The sequence below is a fragment of the Centrocercus urophasianus genome, unplaced genomic scaffold, assembly GCF_019232065.1.
Source record: "Centrocercus urophasianus isolate 14NV4802_14NV808 unplaced genomic scaffold, USGS_Curo_1.0 seq_40, whole genome shotgun sequence".
Classification (NCBI taxonomy): Eukaryota; Metazoa; Chordata; class Aves; order Galliformes; family Phasianidae; genus Centrocercus; species Centrocercus urophasianus.
The window spans coordinates 2,911,001-2,935,113 of NW_024884978.1; the positions used below are offsets into that span (position 1 = coordinate 2,911,001).

General features: G+C 46.3%; 1 protein-coding gene across 1 annotated transcript in view; it reads right to left on the reverse strand.

Moving 5' to 3' along the window:
* The window catches only part of RHBDL3 (rhomboid like 3), a 48,056-nt gene extending 23,954 nt beyond the window's left edge, over positions 1–24,102 (reverse strand). The window contains exons 1-2 of the mRNA XM_042832853.1: positions 23,983–24,102; positions 5,959–6,042 (exon numbers count right to left, since the gene is read on the reverse strand). Of these exons, the coding sequence (XP_042688787.1) occupies positions 5,959–6,042; positions 23,983–24,102 (204 nt within the window). The remainder of the gene's footprint in view (positions 1–5,958; positions 6,043–23,982) is intronic.
* Positions 24,103–24,113: the final 11 nt, after the last annotated feature.

Sequence of the window (24,113 nt, forward strand, 5' to 3'; positions counted from 1 at the left end):
CAGAACAGGATTAGAATACAGCTTCCATTGACAACCTGGAACAGAATGTTTTACTGTAAACCCCATCTGTAAGAGAATTCTCTTATTTTTAAGTATTTTTTCTATCAAATCAAATCAAGACACTTTAAACTCATCTGTCTCCACAACACTCAAAATCCATCCCAACACAGCAAACCACCTCAAACCCGCTTCCGATATTGCAGCTAAACACAGAAATCGAGGAGTTGAGCTGGTCCTGCAGAACAAGCCTCTCCATGCACAGCAAAAGCAAGCCGTGACAGCACACTCACAACAATTGGGTCCATCAATTAAAAAAAGAGGCAACTGACCTTTGCTAGGCGCTTCATGTATTTATCCATGATGATCCACTTCTCCCACAAGCTCAGTCAAGCACCTTTGTCTCAGAGAGGCTGCACTGAGCCCCAGCCCCACAGGGCTGAGCCTCCCAGAACCAAGGCAGCCCAGTGGCTTCCTCAAGCTTGGTTACTTCTGCCTCTGCTAAATGTACAGGTACTTGGACAGACAAGTGCAACCCAACCACTGCAGGGCTAAGGAAGGCCGACTGCCCCCCTCTACTCCCAAACAATGGGACACTAACGGCAATTTCATGCAAGGTTTCCTCCAGATTTCAATGACAATCACTCTTAACTCCCTTGATCCTCAACCAGGCTCTTAAGCAAAAATGTAAATATGTTAATGACTGTAGCAGCCATCTGACCCAAGATCTTAATTCCCTAGCCCAAACAACCTGGGTTTTTTTGTTTGTTTTCCTATTTCTTATTTTAGAGCAAATAGTTCATAAAAGTAAGGACACCACTGCAAAACAAAAATAAGAGGAGGGGGCTCAAAACCTGAATAGAAGTAGGAAACCAGATTAGGAAAGAAAATAATCCCACATTGTTCCTCCTCTTTAATTAAAGACACATCAGCCACGGCTGAGTGAGCAAGTAGGGTGGAGGCTGATGCTGCAGACAGACAATTGGTGTCTTGGGAAAAGGCAGGCACTTCACACAGCACGGCCAGCTGCTTCTCTGCTCCGTGGCAAACAGCCCTCTGGGGCATCAGTGCAGCTGGAGAGTCAACAGCTGAACTGGGCACAATGTGAGGGTGCTTGGCTGGGTTTGGAGTTGCAGATCTGACCCAGGAGCAGAGAATTTCCTACCAACCGTGGTTTCTCACATTGAGGGGCTTTGTCTTGGCATGGAGAGAATATGTCACTCCAATCATAAGTTCTCTTCATAATGGGCAAGGCTCCAAGAAATTTATCTAATTTGGATGTTAGCTGGGGATTGAATTACTCCCTTCAAAATAGAATTGTTTCATGGTTCAGCAATGCCTTCACTTGTGGAAGAGACCAGCCTGGCTGTCAGGCCTCCTGGCACTGCCCCCAGCTCTGCTCTGCACTAAGAGGCAGGTTCCAAAAAGAAATTGCCCCGAGTTTTAGCCACTCCTCTTGAGACACAGAAATGGCAACTGCTGCTTTATCTTCACCACAAAGGAGCTGTCAATAGAAGGCCTGCTTCTTGCCCACATGTAGGCTTCTTCCCATGACTGGCACTAGAAAGGAGAGCCAACTGTGTGTTTTTTCATCTCTGATGGGTTCAAAAAGAACTCAGAGTTTGCTGGCTTTGAACTTAAGACCATTATGCAGCACAGTCTCTGCAATCTACAGATGCTAACGTGCACTGGGAACTCGGACCACCTCCAGCCTCAAGGGCCATGCTGTAGTAAAGCAACAGACCCCAAGTCAACATGTGAATTTGACAGACTCCACGTCCAGGCTGTGAAAAGATATGTAGGATTGGCATTGAAGATCTCCTGATGATAAGTTAGATATCTTATCAGAGCAGCTCATTCGCTATCTTTCCACAGTCTCTGGAGTCATGCTGGGAGCTCACTTTTTTTTTTTTTTTTTTTTTTTTAAACATGCAAGGATATGTAGCATTTCATGCTTTGATGAAAATTAAAGGAATGACAAGGCAGAAGATGGAACTGCCTCATAATATCTAGGGGAGGGCAGGAGAAAGGTCTGCTTTAACAGTTTCATCACTATCTGGTGGCAATGACTTTCCCAACAACTTAATGATCCTGCTGTCTCTTCTAACAGGATGAAGTGCACATGTGAGGAGGAACCCTAATCCAGAAGAGATGAAGGCCAATGTATACCCTTTCACCTCAAAATTCATCTTTTCACCATTAAGTCACCAAATCCGAGTCTCATGAACATGTGTGGCAAAATGTTAGTGCTGGCTTCAGTGATGTACACTCTCTTCCTTTGTTAATAATTAATTCAACCACCACTGCTCAGTCAATATGAAGTGATTATGGGCTGTCCAGCTGTACTTTTAACACATGCTAGATTGCTTTGACCTGAGGTGAACTTGAGGGCTGGAAACATCACCCAGCTCTCAAAAGCCAGATTATATTTAAGCACAAAAGAAATAACCCCACTAACTCACCAGACAGGGCCCCTAGACATCACCCACTCCATAGGAGAGCTGCTGTAAGAGAGCAAAATACTCTCCAGCTCAGCATTTGCAGTGTCTGCAGAACACACAGCCCATCACCTGGATGTGTGTAACCATTCCTCTGTGTGCAGCACATGGCAAAGTGGAAACGGAGGGAGCTGGTCTAAGATGCCCTTTTCTTTGGAGATTCAGGAATGCACCACTGTAGAGTTATTAAGCAAACAGGAAAGAAGGTTTTGGGAAGGTTTGATCCTTGGTGTTGCAGACTTCTGGAGTGAGCCAACAAGTCTCTCAGAGTGCCTTGACTTCCCTGTCTACAAGGCAAAAGCAATGTAGCTGTGCCTTCATGGCCCTGCACAGTGAGTGCTGGGTAGCAGTTACAGAGCATGACAGGGTGATAACTACAACAACAAAGTGCAATTAGCAAGCCACAAGACCAAGCAGTACAGGGAGAACATGAACACAGATGGCCTTCTGCCAAGGTTTCACATAGAGAAACTAATCAGCCTTTCCAGAACCAAAGCCAGTGACGACTGGGACAAGGGCCCATCAAACAGACACCACAAAGAACTCCTGCCCTTACCTCCCTGACTGTAGAATTTTAGATCCTGGTCCAAGCAACTACCGATATACAACAGACTAAGCAAAGCCTGCACTCAGAGACCCCAGGAAATTCTTTCCCTGCTGGGAAAGCCTATCATGCTCAGGCAAGCACCCAAAATCCATGTTTCCACCACCAAGAACATTTTTAAATGCAGCTCTCTTCCTTCTTCCTATGTCTGTGGGATTCTGAATGCAAGTCCTCCAGAGACACAGAGAGGAGAGAGCCAAGATGCACTCACAGGGCCTGCTGAATCAGCTTTCAGTCTTCTGCTGCCTCAATGACCCACCACTCTGAGCAACCCCGTTGCCGTGCTCCAGATCAGCCTCCTGGCAGAACACAAATTACGAAGCCTTCAAGCCACCCAGAACTAAATTATTCAAAATAGGCCACCGTGCTGGCTTTGAAACCAAAGGCACACCCTAAAAAGAAGCCAGGGTAAACAGAAGCTCCATTATCAGCAACACTGACGAGGAAGACGACGTAGCACTGAAAGTGAGGGAGATAATTACATGATTAATGAGATGGCACGGATGGCAGGAGATGCCCTCCATTCTGCCACAAGACTTCATGCAGAAAGATGTGTTTATAGACTCAGCCTTCTCCAGCTCTGCTTCTTCCTCTTCTATTATTTATGAAACTGCATTAAGACTAATGGAAAGAAGCCGAGGCACTCTGAAACAATGTTATTTATTTATTTATTTTTAGATGGAAATATGGTTTTTAATCTTGACCCTGGGCTGGTCATATTGCACATTTTGTTGGATAGACATCCTCAACCAATGCAACAGGCCAGGCAAGCAGGGCAGCTTACAGCTCAGTCTTGAAAGTCATAAATCTTACATCACCAGTCCAGCCCTGCTGACTAACTGGACAACCACAGGCCAAATCTCCACATAGCTTTGTCTTTGCATGCTTTGCTGGTCTAGGTTCTAACATTTCCAACAACAACAAACAGCCCAAATACAGACTTTAGAAGAAATAAGCAAAGATACAGGTTAAAAGCCATAATTAGAGAGCTAGCGTAATTGAGAGAATAGAAATCACATTCCTCAGCAATAGAAAATTTAAAGTGACTCAACTCCCCAACCCCAGAACTGCAACAGCTGAAAACAAAGGAGAAAACAAGGCAGGACGGAGGGACAGAAGACCAGACTGAAAATGACATTTAGGACATGGCAATACTTCTCTGATTCATGCATCATTCTTGCAACGCTGGGAAGCGGGAAGAGCCTTCTCACCTGCAAGAGAGAAATCTTCCTCAAACAGTCCCACTGGGGATTAATTAGCCCACCAAGAGAGATGAACTTCTAGCAGACCATCCTCATAGAGCTTGCTGCAGACTGCTGCAGATTGGATGGTCACAGAAAAAGGAGAGCACAGACACAAAAGGAGAACTGGGGAAGGGGCAGGAGGAGAGGGCAGCCCAGGCAGGCTGAGAGGAAGCCCAGATGAATGGAGAAAGGCAGGCAGGGATGTGAATGAGCAAAAAGGTGATGAATGGTAAGGAAGGCACAGAGCTTTACATAGGGCAGAGAGCAAAGACAGGCCTGAATGGAAAGAGTGAAAGATGCTGCTTGAATGGAAGGGGGAAGAGGGAGGAGAAATGAGGCAGAGAGAGAGCAGAGCAGCACACAGTTAAACACTGCAAACAGAATAGCTTCCCACACAGACTTGACAAGGCCTTAAAGAGAGGGAGACAAGTAACACAGCATGAACTTTAATCCAGGAGCAGAAAAGCTGCCTGGAGCAGACAGTGTTACCATCGTCTACCCCTGCATAATCCCTCCACCATCAGACACCTTCTTTGCCCCCAGTCAGCAGATTCTCATGAACCCAGCACAACTCAAACAGCAGCCACCAAAGGCCAAACAGCCCCCATCAAAAGGGATTGTAGCAAAACTGAGCCACTGACGTGGAAATAGCTGGTGGGATAAAGCAGCAAGATAATTACAAGGATCAACCCAACAGATGCAAGTGTAATGCTATCCAACTACATACAGTTTGCATGTGCAACACAGAAACACTGCTTATCATCTGTGTTGTCTACAGAGCTTCCCACCAATTTCTAACACCAGAATAACGTTTTCAAAACAAACCTTTCCAGGTAAAATTTGGAGATTTCAGTCATGCCAAGACTTTCCCGTGAATCTGCCTTAGCTTTCAACACAGATCATTTAGAGGAAATTCCCTCAAATTCCATAAGGTCAATATAGTGGGCAATAACATTTTTAAAGCTTTTCATTAGAAAATTGTCATTTGTGTTTAGGTAATGTGAACCCAGGGCAGTGGCCTAATTCACCCAAGGATGCAGGAGACTTAAAACATGACTGTAGATGAAATGAGTTGCTTCTGCTCCAGCCACCTCCATGTAGCACTCCTACCTAGTAACAGACTAGTAAAAATTGGAAATTGCCAAACATTCATGGGGGGATTTTTAAGTAGGGTTTAAAACAGACAAAAGGTCAAAGCACTCCCAGGAAGTACATTGAGGTTGATGATATCTGCAGATGAGATGTCCAAGTGAGTCTCTGTTGGAAACAGCAGGGACGTGAGGCTGATGTGTGTTTGCACAGGAATACACAAGCATACAGCAGTGCTAGAGGGACAGCAAGAGTTTGTAGAAAGGATGCTCTGGCAAGCTTTGAACATTGCAGCTTCACAGGACAGTTGAGCCCATGAAGAAATGTAATTGCAAACAGAAGAGTGTCTTAGTTTTCTATCTATTAGCCTGGGTACTAGCACATCACATTACATACAGCACTAGGCAGGAGGGTGAGAAAATATGAATAATTCTCAATTTAATGAAAGGAATGTGAGCTGCGCAGCTGCTGCAGTTCAAGCAAGCTCTAACAGCACCAGCCATTGCTTTGGGTCAAAAGATCATACCAGTTCAGCCTGCTTCCTGATTTGCACTCCATCCCAGCTGCCTTCCTCTCCCTTTAGTGCCTGCCTGCAGGAACGGCTAGCTCTCTGGAAGAAATCCAAACACAGGCAGGAGAGGTTACAAGTACTGTGAGGAATGACAACACAAGGCAGTTCACTATTTAGTCTAGAAGCATTCAAACAGGGTCAGCATCTACTAAAAACAAATGCTTACATACATAAATACTATGCAGAAGACAGATTTCTTAGTTGGGACATTCAGGAGCTCAGGCATGCTGGAGGTTGCTGGAATCTACATCTCTGGGAAGTTGCAGCTGTTACCTCTGAATCAGACAGACTTTGCTGCCAGCAGCTAGTGACTGACAAGTCATCCCCTTCCAGAAAGGGCTGCTGCAGCATCCATAAAGGAAGGAACCAAACTGCCCCCCTCCCCCCAATTCACATCCAGATGGAATTCTAGCTCTTTCCTGCTCCCCAGATCTAAGTGTCCCATATCAGACAGCCAAGGCAAAACCACTACCACAGGCTAGTCAATCCTTTTACAGGACAATTAACTCAGGACAGTTGCAATGACTCCCTGACAATGTTGGTCTTTGTATAAGTCAACAGTAAATACAGACTGAGATGTTTTGTAAGGGTGGGGGGCAAGAGAGGGCTGAGAGGACAGTGATGATAGGGAAGCAAGTCCTGTCTAAAAGCAGTAATGCTCTTGGAAATGTAGAGCTGATGGGCAAGGAAGGAGGCAGATACTGCAAATAAAAATCATTGACTGGAAGTCTGAAAAATACTCAGGGAAGCATAGCCACACAACAGATCCATGGAGCTGTCTCCCCACCTTACAACCTTCATTCTACAAAAAGAGAAAGTTTCGTAGCATTTTTCCAGCTAAGGATCTCAGTCCACAGAGTTCGGGCATCCCAGAAGAGTTTCTGCAGAGCCAAATCTGGACATGACACAAACACCTCACCCAGAGCATCCACACACCCAGCCCTGCAATGACAGCTCTGGGTTACCTCAGCGCTTTTCAGCCCCACGAATCTCATACAAGCGCTCTATTGTTGTAGCCTTCCAGGGCCCGTGTAACAGCCACGGAAGAAACCTAAACAAAAAGTCATCAGCCCCTGAAATCCTGTCATACAAACAAGACTCTTCCCACCCACTGCCACAGGGACTGAAAGGAGAGGGACTGAACCCCCCTGCCCACCCCTGCCTGGTGGTCTTTTTGTTCCGTGACCTTCCCCTGCACAAACACAACCCCACAACAATCAGACAGGCAACATAATGCAGCAGTGCCGGCTTTCCCAGCCCTTCAAGGCGAGCTGAGGAGGGAAAGGAGGGAGAGCTGGGGAAAGCCGAAAGGACATGGGGATGAAGAACACCTGGGTAATGAAATAACAAGCAGTGTTACAATTCCTACTTCACAGTTCGGTAAGAACACCTTTAATGAACGAAATAAAAGAGATGCTATCTCAAAGAGCTTAAAATGACAGAGGAATACAAGCCAGTGGGATTTTCATATAATAATAATAATAATAATAATAATAATTCAACATTTCTAAACTCTGTGTATAACTTTCAACATTACCCCCAAGAAGCCCTAAAAATTGAGCCCCTTGTTGCAAACTCTGCTGGTTTTACTCATTTGTCTTTGAGATTTAAATTTACAGACGTATTAGACGTAAGGTGCCTTCAGGCCCCACAGTGTCCTTGCAAGGAAACAGATTCAGTTTGCTTAATGGTAGGACATACATCTCCTTTGGGAAAGGACAAGAGATCCTGAGGCCTTGTTAGGGGCAGATCAGAAAACCAACAGAGCAAGAGGAAAGCTCCTATCTTCTGAAATGTCAGCGGATTCTCCCCAGCATTTTGTGCGTGTAAAGGAAAAGGCAGACCCCACAGGAAAGCAAACCAAAGAAAGCAAAAAGAAATATAATCTCTCAAGGCCAGGATTCAGTGAGCTTAGTGGGGCCTTCAGCTGTGCTTCAGGGCATTGGAAATACAGGCTAAGTACTTTTAGAAGTGCAGGAGCCTGTGCTTTCTGAGATCCTGGCAGCCAAAGTGGTAACAGAAAGCAAGCAAAGCTGCAGGAAAGCACTTGTGTGATTCACAGACATATTGCCCCCTAGGGAGCACGTTACAGTAAGAAATGACATCTCAACTACTGCCCCTGCCCCACAGTGCTGTTATCATTACCCACATCCTTGATCAAAGCACTGCAATTGCACAGTAGAAAACCACCCAATGATGCAGGTATGACAACACTTCCATGGGGTGATGCAGCTGAAGTAAAGAGAGTCTTGTAGAGCCACACAGCTGCTGGGTGCACGAGGCCACATCTCAGCAGCTGGCTGCAGTGAGGGAGTGGAGCTGCAACCAGTTCTTGCCTGTGACCTGACATGAACTGGAGTAACTGGAAGAGCAGCAGCAATGAGCCTGCACACAACTGGCAAACTGCCCTCTGCAAGGAGACCGCCCCTCGTCAATCCAGTCCAGCCTTAATCCCCTGTGGAAGCGCCCCATCAGCACCGTGCTAAGAGGCAATCTTTCAAGCCAGATGCTAACAATTAACGATAGCAAAGATGAGGAATGAGAGGATGGATGGAAAATGAATACAACCAGGTTCTGCTCATCACAGTGAAAGTCTTGGAGGAGCTGGACAGGAGACATACAGGTAAGACTTTTCGTGTTGTTTAGCCCCACAGTAACCACTATATATAGACATGCATTGGACAGTAATTACACTGCACCTGCAGCAACAGATGTGAGGCAGTGACAGTCTCACTATTTCTTCTCATTTGAAAGGAAGTATCATGGCCCAGCTGTAAAGCTGCACTGGGATCCGCATTACTTCTGTTCCACACAGGATAAACACAACCCTGCCACTGGTACGAGATGTGAACTGTGAGTCTGAGTATTTCCCCATCAGAGAGGGAAGAAGTGTGCTTTTCATTCAGCTCTTCCTATGTACAGATATTTCAGCAGAAGCCATCTTCAAAAATAGGGTTACTCAGGCAATAGCAGAACTTCAGCACAGTTACCACGCAAACTACCACAGCTACCAACCCATAGCAGACTGCAAATCCCTGCTGCCTCCACCCAAAGCTTGGTGCTTCGCTAATTAAAATAACCATAGAAACCATGGGGAAAAAGGAATATCCAGACTTGAATGATCTTTCCCCTTGCCACAACTCTGCAGTGCAGATCACAACATTCTCTGCGTATTTGCTGCTTCCAATCCTCATCCTAGGTTGGCAATAAGAGATGAAGAGCTGAAGTGTTTGTGTCTCAGAGCTCAGGGAAAAGCGAGAAGCAGCAATGATTTCAGAGTGCACCTCTCAACATCACCACCACGTTATTCACGTGCTTGAAAACTGAAATTTATCACATAAACACTTTCCCAATGCTGGCATATGCTGTGTTTGCTTTAATGAAATCCTCAAAAGAAAAGAAATATTTCCACACCTTCACGCTTAAAGAAACACTAAAAAATAAAATAAAATAAAATCAGGAAAAGTCCTTACCCTTCTGAAATTAGTAATGAAATCAGCATGGGGCCCAAAGGAAGCAAAGGGGTGGCCCTTCAGAAGGGCCATGATTTTGTCTTGTGTTTAAAACCCCACAGTGGCAGATCCACAAAGACCAACAGAATCCTTTCAGTCACGTACATCCCATCATGGAAGCATAAAACTTGTCTTTTCCTGAAGAACAGTTTATGAACACATGAACACATCTCCAAGGACTTATTCCCCTATGGACACCATGAATCTGAACTGCGATGCTCTGTTTTCAAATATTGGGTTTCACATTTTCACAGCTTCTTTGGAATGACATTTGATACACAAACGGTGTAAGTGATACTCACAGATACAACAGCCACTCCTCTAGAACCATATGGCCTCTCTATCAGCATTGCTTTCATAGCAAATATAGCCTGAGCCACTGAATTCAAACAAGAGATATTTAGGCGACTTAAAAATTCAAGCATGCCATTGCCATGCAACATTAAATGCATTCATTTCTACGAGCATCAAATTCTACCTATTAATGGACCAGCCATCCTTTGCAGCTCCCAATTTACATATCCAGCCTGCAAGCTGCTGAGGGGCCACTGGGTGTGAAATACATTAATACATTAAATCAGAAAAGAAGAAACTAAGCTCACCATAATTCAACTTAATGGTCCTATTTTCTTTATATGAAGCACCACCAAGCCTATGACTTACAAATACACAGCCCATGAAGGCACCCCAGATGCAATGGGAGACTGAACACCCCAGAGATTGTAAATGCAATACATGCAGTGCTCACAACTGAAATGCATTCAAGTTCCATGCATCCTACATCCACCAGGTCACTAAAGCTTATGCTACTGCATACTAAAGAAGACAGTTTACCTGGACATATTTTGCAACCCTAGACAAACTCTCAGCTCTTTTGCCAAACCAGACATTATCACCCTTAACGTAACAGCTCTTTTAATCTTGCAACAGCCAAAGTAGTGCTGGTACATCTATTCTTTGTCATGGTACAGAGCAGTGATCTGATATCACACCTACAATTCACTTTTTTTTTTTGTGCACAGCTATATGGAAACAGATGAAAGAGCAGCACATGCACCTTCTATCATCCTACATAGGTGAATGAGCCTCTCCAGTGTCCAACCCAAGGCAATTACAGCTACAGCAAAAAGGAAGATTTCTATTTCAAGTCTGTTGAAATTAAAGTCAGCAGAGGGATGGACATGGGATAAACGTCACATAAAAACATTCTCCTTTTTCTTAACTGGGCACCATGCAGTTATGCAGCACCTGGGGGAGTGAGGGGCAATCACAAATCCAGCCTCTTGTTAGGTCTGTAGCAGCCTGTCCTCCACTGTAACAGGATACGATCAGTGATCTTATTCTCTGCTCCAACTTGTGAAACTAATTGAACTGACACTGGAGAATGAGCTTTGAAGTGCTTGAAGGAGCCCCGCTGCAGTGCTGAATAAGGACAATTCCCAACAGCCCACAGCCACTGCTGTGATACAAGCAAAAACAAAAGCAAAATCAAAAAAATGTACAATGCAGAATAATCAAGCCCTGATTTGTAACTAAAATGTTCAGAAAAAGGAAACTGAATATGGAAGGTTAATGCAGAGTTTCATCAGGAGTCTTTCCCAAAAGTGACAGAACTGCAGCCAGCAATCAGGTGCTCCTTGGTCCAGCACCCAGGCTGCTGGGTGAGACCCACATCTTGTTCACTCAGGCAATCTCACAGGCATCAGCTACAGAAAATCTGCAGAAAGGAAGGGTAGAATTAGGTGAGCAGTGGGAAGAAGCAAACACCACTCATTCATTCATAGGCCTTCCTACTTGTTGCCTGCCTCAGATGTCACAGCGATAAGCACCTGTTTCAGAAAACAGCAAAAAAACTCCACATGTAATCCAATCAAGACACACAATAAAGTCATAGAGGTTGATCAGATCTGAGACATTAGGTCTCTTTCTGCTACTTCTGAGAGACATATCTGGTGTGCAACACCACTGAGATGAAGATCAGGCTGAAACACCCACTTGATCTAGTGAGCCCCAAAATCCTAATGTTTTCCCTTCCTATAGGAAGTTTTCTCCTTCCTATGGGTATGGAGTTTTACAGCAATCAGCCAAGAAGCCTGTCAGGAGAAAACTACATTTAATACTCTGGGTTTGAAACAGAACATTTCTGAGTAAAAATAGCTCCCTTTTTCACTGTCTGCCAGATCTGGGAGGGAGGTGAAAATCTACAGGGACTTGATTTGATGTGTGAAAAAGCAGTATTCTATAGCAGTGAGTATGCACACACTTCTTTTAGGTCAAATAATAGCTCTGCAATAACACTCAGCTTGGAGGAGAAAACCAAAGATTGGGATAGATGCCTGCTATCTGGCACTGAGTGCCATGACAATCCAAATGCATCCACCGGAAAAAAGAAGGGAAAGCTTGTAAATATTTTTCAAAATCTCATCACCTCCCAGTTTTTTCTTTGAGATGCATTCTTTCAAATTCCATGTATCTGCTCTGGGATTGGCAATCATGACAATTATCTTACCAAAACATGAGAAAAAGATGTTCTGTCAGTATGAGATCTAGACACAGAACTGGCCAGCACACAACTCCTTCCCCCAGGAAGGGAGAAACCACCTTCACCCAGGTAGATGCAGACAGACCCCCTCATCCACACCTGTGTAGGGGTGCAGCAGAGAGATGCTGTACTTCACACACCATACTACATGCTTGGTCATTAAATACAGGTTTGTAAGCCTATAAAGTCACTGTTGCTTGCAAGTGCAGAGTAATTTTTTGCATGAACTAGCTTGTTTTGTGGTAGGCCCAAAATTTAATTAGTTTTCTCAGTTTTATTACTCCACATGGTCAAATAACAGCCTGGAGCTACCAGTCAGCTGGAACTGCATAAGGTCCAGAAAATTCTTACTGTGCTTTTCAGGACTGTTTACTATAGCTATAAATCAGCAGCTAGCAAATGACTTTTTGCTCCAGCTCTTCTTGGCCACCAGCACCAATCCTAAATGATCCCATAAATCAATGCAGCAAGGGCAACTCTCAGCTCTGGGGCCACAGAGGGAATAAGGCTGGAAGACCTGTTTCAAACACATTGCTATCCTTTGAGAGATAGTCCAGTTATCATCAACTTGGGAGAAGCCACCCCATGCTGTGGAAGGCAGTTACTGCAGCAGAAGGCTCCAGTCAGGTGAAGAACACACAAACCAGCCAGCACAGCACAGCCTTTGGGCAGGTTGACTGAACAGCATTGCAGTAGTCACCCTGAAGGTGAGATGTCCAACAATTCCTTCAGAGGCCTGGGACCCTTCTCACACTTGTTTCCAAGTGCTCCACTAGACCAATTCAGAGCACACAGGGTGAAGTTTTCCAGTAGTTTTTGTCAAACTTCCCACTTTCCACCTCAGAGCACATTGATCCTCTCTCTATCAAGCAGTAAGCATGGAGGAAATGGCTCACTGGCTGCAGGCTGCCATCAGCAAGCAGTTCCACCACAATTAAACATCACAAACAAGCATGTCACACAAAACAACGCCTTCATCATCACTGGTGCCTAATTGTGAAGGACCACAGAAGGTTCTTCCTTGGAGAACAGCTCCTTGAAGAAGTGTGTGAGGTGTGATGGCAGTCACAAACAGCTTTGCTTCCAACCACCTCGCTTATTTTTCCCTCGTGCAACTCAGGGAACTCCAGGGTATGCACTGCTTACAGAGGATGTCAAGTATCAAAGAACACGAAGAACAGCTCCTAGGGGGAAGATTGATCTTGCTTGTTTAACATCAGTTTCATACACCATTACTCTTCTCACCAGCAACTCAGGGTCAATGCAGACAGCTGTTCCTAAGCAACAGGAACATATACTAAGAATACATACATCCTCTGCATCTTGCCAGTGCTGGGAATTTAATATTTAGAGCTGAACGAACTCAAGGTCCATGTGAGATTTCTGTGCATTCTATTCGTAATTGCACAGCACTGAGAACAACCTACTGGCTCTGTTAATTAGTACCTGCTAAACAAGGTCACGTCCAGAGATCTACAACTCTTCACTGGTTTGTGTTTTTCAAACACGGAAGACAAGTTGCTATCGGGAAGTTCTGTGTTGATCCCGGAGCAGCTGATGAGACAGCAGCAGCAGCCTTTGCATAAGACAGCCCAAGGCAAAATGTCACTCTCAAGGCAGCTCTACTCCGACAGAACACGCCATAAGTAAATAAATAAGATCAAATCCACTCAAATACACACACACACAAACACTTTACTGACTCAGAATTACCAGGTAGGTGCTAGAAGGATGCAGCATGCAGGACACACATGTAGGAGAGAAGGGTATCCAAAGGAGCTTCAGGGAGCTGAGCAGCCACATTCCAGGGAGAGCTTTGGAAGAGCTCAGCCCATCACTGGACTTTAGCTATTTTGTTTCAAGATGTGTTGGCACCAAGATGATTTCAGGCCAACACATTGTAGGATGCCTAATAAGGTGGCAGAGAGAGAACACAGCTTCCTTGGCTGCTGCCAAACTCAAACATGCCCCATGCTGCATTTAATTTGCAAGCGTGCCCAGGTACATTTGTGTTCTCTGCAAATAAACGAAGGTAACAAGAACGTCATACTTCCTACCACACACTTTCCAGGTCTGGCAGAGAGTAAGCTTAAAAGGCCTGTAAATGCCAAAGTATAAATGTTGATGGCTTGGAAAAGCACCTCCAAACTGTTTCAACTTGCTAGGCAGCTGGGTTTGTTCCTCAGGAGACAGGATGATCTCTTCCTCCTCTCTCCCTTCCATCATAACAGAGCACATAGCTAGAGCACAATGCACCAGCTGATTTGCAGAAAGGCATCAATCCAGTCTGTGTTTACAGTTTTTTTACCCTCCTTTCTTTTTAAACACGAAGGCTTAAATGTTCTGTTTGCTTCAGTGATTTTCTGTGTGCAACACAGGATTGGAGAACAATGCATTAGCAAAGATCTATGTGCCTAAAACCCATCCAGCACATTCAGCTGGAATGGCAAAACACAGCTACTGCAGCCTCTCACTGCAGCTGGGATCAGGGATACAACAGCCCGAATGCAGCTTGCTGTGCCCCTCAGATGCTACTCTCCAACACACAGGTATTCAGGAAGCTCAGACAGCAAAGGTACACAAATGTGTAATGAGTAGGAAGCCTCCAAGGCTTTTACAAATCTAGAGACATCAAGCTGCCAGTAACTCACGAGCTGCGTAAGACTGACTCAGCCTCCATGTGCTTTTCAGTGTGTTTCTGAAGACTCCTTAAAACATTTCAGGAGGTGCCTCATTCTACCAGCACAAGCCTCACTGTGCTGCATTTCTTGCACTGCTGATGTCTGGTTCACACTGATGGCTTTTACTTCCAGCTTCATGCTCAAGGCTATCAAGCAAAGCCAGCTGTCAGCATACAGGCTGGTGGGGACTGCAGAGAGGAGTATCCCAGCAGCCAGGGAAAGGGGAGGTGGTGTGGCTGATCACAAACCATTCATGCTGCAGGGATTACCACCAAGCTCAGGGGCTGGCTGGTGTTCACTGTGCAGTGGTATTGGAACACGAAGCAGGAACTTAGGGAAATTTTGCTGCTCACCCTGCAAGAAGTGGGAAGATTAATGATCTCCAGGTAGCTTTCTCATGCTGAGCAATCACTCCAGGCTATCATGGCTAAAAGCCAGATCTTGGCATAAGCCCCAAAGTGTTGGGAGATTGCCATCCATCGTAACAACACGGGGGACAGAAACAGGCTGATCTAGATAGGGTAAAATACAAAGCATTACTCAGCAGAAGTATTCACTGCTCAGCGCCTCAGTTTCCCTCCTTGACTGAAGGGAAGGTAAGTTCCCATCTCCCCTTTCCTGGGGACTGCTGCATTCAAAACAGCAGAAGGCAGCAAGGGGCAGACAATCCAGACAGCATCAGCAAACCAATCTCCTTCAGCAAAACCAGATCCTCTATTACCAGCCCATTCTACCCTTCAAGTCTGTCCATAAGGCAATGAATTTGAAGGGAATCTTTTTTTTTCCTAACCCCATAACCCAAAATGAAGGAGTCAAAGGGTTAATGCTGCATGACAAAGGTCAGCGCAGTTTGGGGAGGGAGGAGAAAGGCAAGCATTGTGGTCACAGACAGCAGCTCCCTGCACCCTAAATGCCACTTGAGAAATGTAAAGTGATGGCATTGCTCAGAAAAAAAAGGCCTGAGAGCCCCTGCCTAAATCCCAGGGCTTTATCATTCATAAAAGCCCAGCCCCTTGAGCCATTAATCGTGTGCTCCATGGCTGGCCCCTCAAAGAGCAGCAGATGACACATGCCCAGCTGCCATTGCAGCCCCTCCTCAAGGTAGCAGGGCAGAGGCAGGTGCACCCCAGCGCCCTCTGCTCGAGACTAATCTATTCTCCCTCCTTGTCCTCTGCCTTTCATCTCCTCCAGCAGCCCACGCTGACAACTGTAAATGAGATTAGACTTCAAGGCGTGGGGCAGATGCAGAACCCCCTCTGTGCATTGCCAAGAGACCCTTGTAAAGTGTCTTTCCCCTTTACAATGCACAGCTTGGTGGAGGGGGGAAAAGGGAGAAAGCTTCTAGTCACATTCATAGACATGTCCAATAAGGAGACAAGGCAGACCATGGTGCTAATCTGTTGTCATACTGAACAGTCTTTCCATCAGCACCTCTGATTCTCCCATCCATATTAGAGTCAAAGTTTATTACTTTCCTATTTCTAGTTCCTGTAACCTCCTCTTTGCAGCACCATGCTGCTCAGATGCAGACAATGATGGGCTCAAATCTAAAGAGAGAGCAGAAGTCCAAAATCCAGGTAACGACTTGAAGGTAGCACATGACTCCCACCCACACTGCTGCTCACACAGACATCGTTTCCTATTCCCCATCTTGCAGTTTCTCCTCTGCCTGCTCCCAGTGAGCCACACCAACCAGCAAAGCAACAGAAAGTGGTAAAATCACCAGGCACAAACCTACAGGGAGCTTCCAGCCTCAGCCACAGCCCTCAGCCTGCAACAGCAGCCAGGGAAACTCCTCAAAGGGAAATGGGATGTTTAGTTCAACAGCATCCCAGTAAACAAGCTGGAATTTCTTTCATAGCATGGGAAATAGTTCAGCTGTGTTAAAGTCTATCCTGAGAAAAGGGGCATGGTTAAAATAAAAGATCATCAAGTTCAACATAATTCCCTTTCTTAGTTACCACCAACCACGATCACAGCTGGCCTGGTTTTATGGATTGCTTTTTGCAATTTCAGTCATGCAGGAACCAGCCCTGGATTTAAGGAGGCTGCAAAGGCAGCGTATTTTCAAGAACATTTTAATGCTTCAGAGGCTGCGACAGAGCAGGTTCAGCTGCACCCACTGCTGGTAGTGTCAGCAACTGAACCTTTCCTGACAAGCACACGCCTGGTCCAGAATCATGCAGTCTCATTTCTGAGCTCAACTTTTCCATTAGCTGCCCACACAGACTGGGTAACTTGGCATCTCTCTGCATTCCCCATAAACTCTGTTCATCTGTTGCCATCACACCCACGTGCAAGTCTCAGGACATAATCCAGGATTCCTAAAGCAGCTGCAACAAAAACACAGCCTGGATTGACAAGCAATAGAATCAAGGTGCTGTGCCAGAGAGGAGGGTCTTTTGGGAGAGCTGCGTGTGGGGCTATTTAAAACAAGTTTGTTGTCATGACTACGCGCCAAGGTACGGGTGAGAAGAAGTGAGAACTCCAAGATGAGGGCTGATAATATAAATTCACCCTTGAAGTCACAGCAACCATGGGGATGAGACAGAGATGACAAGAGCTCTTGGCATCTAAAGCAGCTAAAAGCCACCTCTGGAAGGCAGTTTGGTCCTAAAAAGGAACACCATCATCTCAGATAGTCCCTTTTACCCAGTATGGCCAAAGGCTGCGTAATACCGATTAGCTACAGTCTTCTCTAAAGCAGGGACACTGGGGACACAGAGTCAAAGCAGGGCACCCGAGGCCTTAGAAAGGACATAGCAAAGCAGGAGCAATCACCCAGCTTGGATTCAAATAGGACATGCATGCAAGGGAATTAACGAGGGACCTTAGTAGCACACAGAAGTATGAAACTGCCAGGACCAGCTACTGGGATTGTCACACTTTTGAGATTATCTGAAGATGAGCAAAAGAGAATGTTTTTGGCCAATGAGGAATGCAATACAAGTGGCCGTGGAGAACAGAGAAAAGCAATGCCTTGCTCTGCTCAGAGCCTGGATTCCACACAGACTCTGGTGTGCTCAGTGACAGTGCAGGCTCTGCAGAAGGCAGCAGATGCAGAGTTAATGCGTGTGTGGGGGTGGAGGGTGTTTATGAGCACAATAAATAAATGTATGAAACCCTATAAAAGTTCCCATATAAAAGTGAGTTAGAGCTGCTCGAGGGCCATGGCCTCATAATAAAAAATGCATCTCTTCAGTATGGCATGAAGCAGCAGCTGTACTGTAACCTTCTGGCTGCAGCACTGGAAAGCTGCCTGCCTGCCAGCTCTCAAACTCCTGGGTGAAGTCTTGACCCCCCCCCAAAGGCTCTGAATTCTGTTCTGGGGAGGGCTTCTTTGAACATCAAAGCCCAGGAAGCAGAGCTGGACCTGCTGGTTTGCTAAATCTTAGTTTTTACTTCTTAAAAAGATGCAACCTGGCAGGAGATTGTGGCTTCAGTCACTGACAGCTCCCAGTGCGACAGAACAGAACTGGATCAAAACAAACAGAAAAATTCTTCCAGAAGTCAGTGTCTTTTGCTTCCCCACCAAAACAAATAGGGAAAAGCACAGCTTTAAGACTGAGCAGCAATATTCACCCAAAAGTTCTGAGTTTTTAATTGAAGATGATGAGAGGGGAGGGTCAAAACCACCACCAGAATCCTTTACGTTTTATATGCCTAAACAGAAAACTACTTTTTTGTCAGTAAGCCCAAAGAAAAGTTTTGCAAACTTCATCCCCCCCCCTAAAAAAAAAAAGTAAAAAGTTGTAATAGTAATTTCATTCCCACCACTGTCAAGAGCAAGGACAGGGAATTGCTGACCTCTCCTTTGCACCGTTTACCATCACACGAAATCACCCTGGAAACAAGAGACTTGCAGACTCCCAGCCTGAGCATTCCCAACTGCTCCAGCACTTTGCCCAGGGTCTTCTCTTGTTCTGCTGGGAGGTGCTGAATGCAGAAGTCCACATGCCCCACCTGAACAGGTGACTTAAACTGTGGTCCCAGCCCACAAGTCACACTTGCACAGGGCACATGAATCTTTGGCCATTCCTTTCCACCCTAAACACATTTAAGGCCAGGCTATATCTCCCAGCAGAGCCGCAACAAGACTGTCCTCATGTTTCACACAGATGCCAGTTAGAACTAAACAAAACATTCTCCTCTCCTACCGTCACAGGGCTGCTGAGATAGCAACCTTGTTCCACGACAAACAGCATCCTGTAATTCACTGCAGGGCTAATTGCATTGCAGAGCTGATATTGCTCTCCAGGAAGACGTCAGCTCCTCAGCTTTGCCCATGGGCAACAAGGACCTTATTGATGCAGTCAGGACTCACAACCAGCAGTCACAGGTTGCATTCTCTTTGGTAACAAAGCCTTACAGACAAGGCTTAGAATTCCACTGCAGTCCTAATTGAAACATAGCTAATTATCAGAGTCCTGTCTTTGCAACCCAAAAAAAAAAAAAAAAAAAAAAAAGACATCTAGTATTCAGACAAGTCCAGGGGGAAATTACCCATTCCTTCCTTTGAGCCTGAGGTAGCTACCAGCCAAGATCCCCATCCCGCAAGGATTCAATGACTTCAAAGGATGCTTGTAGAATCAGACTCCAAATTAGGTCCAACTCTAGAGACAGGAGAGAATTCCAAGTGGCTGCAGCAAACATTCAGCTCAGATCACAAACAGCTTGTCTCGAACCCACGTTTGGAGTAGCAGCATTTCCTACGAGCCCCGGCAAATTCAAATACACCACACAACTTAGGTGTGAACAACAATTACAGCAACCTAATTCCTCACTGCCAGTTGCTTGAATGAACAACATCAAATGTGCTGCAGTCCAGATGCATGGATTAGCAGCTGGTCACAACTAAGCAGATACAAACACGCACTCACCAGAACTAGTTTCTGGCTGGATGATAACAAGACCCCCAAGGAACCAAGAGCATTCTTTTGCAGAGACTGCACAGCAGCCTTCAGCTCTGTAGTTCAGCCATACAGAAGCAAGATTGCTGCCTTGTAATGCAGGGACAAAAACCCATCAGAACTTTAGCAATGCCAGGACAATGCCAGCATCACAGTAAGTTCACTTACAGAAGACCACAGAAGTTTATGACACCCAGAGTGTGCTGCAGTTTAGAAGCGAGTCAACCCTAGAAAAATCCTTCAGTTTATAGCTGCTTCACATTTCAGCCTGGCAGATGGAAGGAACACCAGAAAGCAAACATGTCAGTTAAAGCAGCTAAAAGCATAATTTACAAACTGGAATCTGCAGCCAAAATTCTCAGCAGCTCTAACTCAGAGCTCTGCAGAGCTGTGTGCATTTCACCTGGCTGCAGATTGGAGCCCCAGTACTTATCTGATATGACCACAGCCTTTGGTAGAAAAGCAGATATTTTGCTTATCCTGTACAAGTTAAAAGTAGCAGGTCCTCCACTGGAACAAATAGATGTAATCCTGCACGAGCCAATTTAGAAACTAGGGAACCTTTTTAAATAATAAAGCGCTGATTTTACAGCACTGGTCCCTGTTTGCCAGTCTCAAAGAGAGGAGATCCTTTCACCCAGTGAGCAAAGTGAGTGCAATGCTCAGAGCACCTGCTGCAGCAGCTCTGCTCAGAGCTGTGCTAGGAGGGTGGTCAGGCTGGGCCCACTTCTGTAGCTGGCAGCTCTGATGAGGAACAGAGAGGAAGGCCCAAAGCAGTAATGATGATAATGACTTGCATGCTGGGAACTGGGAACACGGAGCTCCTAGACGGTATGTTAAAAGCACACAAAATCTAGTACAGAGGAAATTAAGTGAGGGTTACACTCTTTGCTCACAAGACAGAGACAATACATCAGTTGTTCACATACCTGATCAAACAGAGCTTTCCAGTGCTGAGAGGCAAAGCATAAAGGGAGGAAAAAGAACAAAAAGGTATAAGAGCAACGACATTAATATGCAGTAAACTGTAGAAATATATTCTCCAGAGAAATAACCTAATGATTGAGTGCCATTTCCAATATCCTTCTTCATCCCAGAACCACCTACCCTTCCGGGGGGAGGAGGCAGGGGAATCTACCAACCATAGGGAGTAGAGTTTTCATTTACAAATCCAAATTAAGAAGAACTCAGAACATTCATGTGTTAATTCTGTTTTCTTCTGCTTTGTCTACTTGCAAGCAAGTAAGGAATAAAAGGCTTTTTATCCACCAGGATCAAGACAGCTTGGTGTATGCTGAGGGGAGGGAGGAGTCGGCAATGCTTTTACAGATCCCTGTGGCCCAGCACTGACCCACAGACTGCCCCATCTGGTTCTGAGCCTTGTCCTCTGCCTGCTGCTAACTCTGGCAAGGATTTGCTGCAAGGCCTTTGACAACCCATCAGGTCTCAGAATCACATCTGTGCACATCTAAGAAATAGGTAATACTTCTAGTACAAGTGGAAGGGCAGAAGGATGGAGAGAATCTATTACACAGATTTATCCCCATAGCTTCTGGACCAGATCTGTCTTAAAGGCTGTGCGTAGCAAGAAGATCCATTTCAACACAGACTACTATGTGAACACTCCACAAGTTCTTCTCTTCACTAGGGAACAGAAAGAACAAGCTGATGACTGGCTCCACTTTATGCACTGTACAAAGACCAGTGCCACACCACCTCCTACCCCATCACTGCTGCCTCACAGTGCCTGGAATATAGGAAATTCCTAATGAAGTGCTTAACTCTTATCTCCTGGATTTTCATTCTATGACTCTATGATTTGGGGTCAGAAGAGAAAACATTCCATGGAGCAAGTGACCTGGGTAACTGCTGGTTTGTATTCCCCACAAACCTGCATGTTTTCAGTTCTCCTTGCCTGAAGTGCTGTTCAGCACAACACTTTGTGGCTGCCTCACTCAGCTTCCCAGAAAACCAAAATGAGAAAATTAACAAACATGAGACTCACATAAGCAAATCTCCTCACTAGGATACATGCAACACAAAGCTCTGGTGAGAGTGGTATCCAGTTCTCTTAAGAATATTTTCTTTCCCTTGGTAGGCTGATCTAAAGCAGAACTGGCTGGAAAGACAGTGGGGTATCAGGACACTGAATTCCATTTAATCAGCTCAGCTGTTGGCTCCCACCTTCCCCATATCCCCACCCCTTTATAAACTCCCATTCATCATCATAAATCAGCCCAGCACTTTAAAGAGAACATTTTGGGACTGCCTGAATCCTGGCCTTGTGAAATGCTGCTCTGAGAGCTGTAATGACATCACAGCTGAGCTCTCACACGCTGTCAAGGCTGTAACAGCCAAACATCCACTGTGTAATATTTTTGTGGCTAACAACACACAAAGAGCCAACCTTGTGTCAGCAAGGCCAAGCAGAAGAGCTCACATCAAAGTCTCAAATGTAATAACAGAAAATCAGCCCCAAGTCAGGTCTCAGGGGAGCACACTCCCAGCACAGAGCAGTCTGAATTCTCAGGGATGATGCTCTGCAGCCTGCTTGTTTCAGCAGGAAATCCTTGGCTGTGGAGAAGGAGGGCATTTACACCGCTTCCTGCTCTTCTGACTTGCAGATGATACACGATACCTCAAGTTTCTGCCATATCATCTATTGCCAGGTCTCAGCAGCTTCCCACAAGCAATGCAACTGCAGGCTCTAGCTAAGTTTCCTGCAGTCAACAAAATAAGGTACAAGAGTCAAATAACAATGCAGATCCCAAAGTAAGTAACACTGCGAGCTGGATCAGACCCAAGCAGTCCTACCTCAAGGTCAAGCAGCATGTCAGTAGCAGAACTAGGATGATAATCTAGATTTCACTGAGGAGAGCTCGCAGCCTACTGAGCCAGGACCCCAATCCTGCCAGGCTCTCAACCCTTCACTTCTCCTGGACACAAAAGCACAACAGTTCTCATAGAATAAAAGGTCACAAGAATCAGGATTTGGAAACATGTTCATTGAAAGCTTCTCGAAAGCCATCCTTCCCTATGAAAACGACATATTCCCATGATCAGGCATGCTCCACTGCCAGCTGTCTGGCAGTTCTGTAGCAGAGGACAAACTGCAGTACGTTTCCTTCTGAACGTTCAGCACTAAGAAATACAGCCTGGGGAAAGCAGCTCCAGCAGGCAAGTGTATTTCCTCTGCTGCCCTCTGGGAGGAAAATTCAGCAACCAAATTCTAAGGGACTCGGAAGGGGCTGGGGGATCAGGAGTCAGCACTGCCCCTAACAGCTCCATGAGGGTTCCACTAGCAACATCATAAAAGTAGAGGGAAAAGAAGATGTGCCATTGCCGGAAGCTTAAGTTACAAGCGCTGCTTTCACCCAATGCAAGGTCCTAGAGACAGCCCACCAGAAAGACATGCAGTATCACTGCTTCATCCTCCTGTAGGCAGGCACAGAGCCTGAGCTTATCTCTGCAGGCTGAGCAGACACTTGCCAGAGTTTGCTGGGAAGGAGAGCTGCAAACAGTCCTAGGATGCACCAGGAATGCAGGATCTGTTCACATATGTGTCCCCCCCTCTCCCCCTCCCCCCCAGACAGGTGCAGAGCGAGCTCCTGCCTCTGGCAGATGCAGAACGACCAGCTCAGCTCTGCAGGCTCTGCTGCTCAGCCCGGCAGGAGCTGATTCAAAGCATGCAGGACTACTCGGTGTCCTTCTAGGCTGGGTGAGCAGAGACAGAATGGTACCAAATTAACCCATCCTCAGGCGCAATCGGAGCCCTGAGGGTGAAGGGAGGTTGTCGAACTGGGGGAAAAACTTCCTTCTCTGTTGCTGGGGAGCTGGAAGAGGAAACGGGGAGTGCTCACATCAGTCACCTCCGAGAGGCTGGGACTCTGAAAAAGCCCTCCGTGCCCAGGAAACCCCTCAAGCCAAGGCAGCAGCCCCTCTCCTGCCTCCAGAGACGCCTCCGCGTGCAGCCCCGCTCCCCCTGCCCGCAGCCCGGCAGCCGCAGCTCACTCGGGGCTGCGTCTCCCACCGGCGCGGCTCCGGGCGGGCAGGGGGTCCGGGCGGCCAGGACACCGCAGCCGGGGCTTTCCGGGCCGGACGTGGAGGAGGAGGACGGCTTTCCATGACGGGGACGATTGCCGGAGTCCGCATTCGCCGGCGGCGAGGGGAGAGCGGGGCAGGGAGCGGCGGGGATGGAGCCGGCATCTTTACCTCGTCCTAGAGGGTCACCGGCCCTATTCCTCCCCCCGGCCCGGACTTCATTTATAAATAGCTTGAGCCGATTAGCCGGGCCCGGAGGAAAGGGGTGAAGACATTGAGCAAAGGAAACTTACATCCTCTGCGGCCATAGGTAGGACATCCTCGGAGTCGAGCACCTCGATTTCTTCCGCTTCTGAGCCGGCAGCCACAGCAGGGGAAGAGCTGGCGTGAGGTTCCGGCAGCCTGTCTCCCATGCTTGGAAACG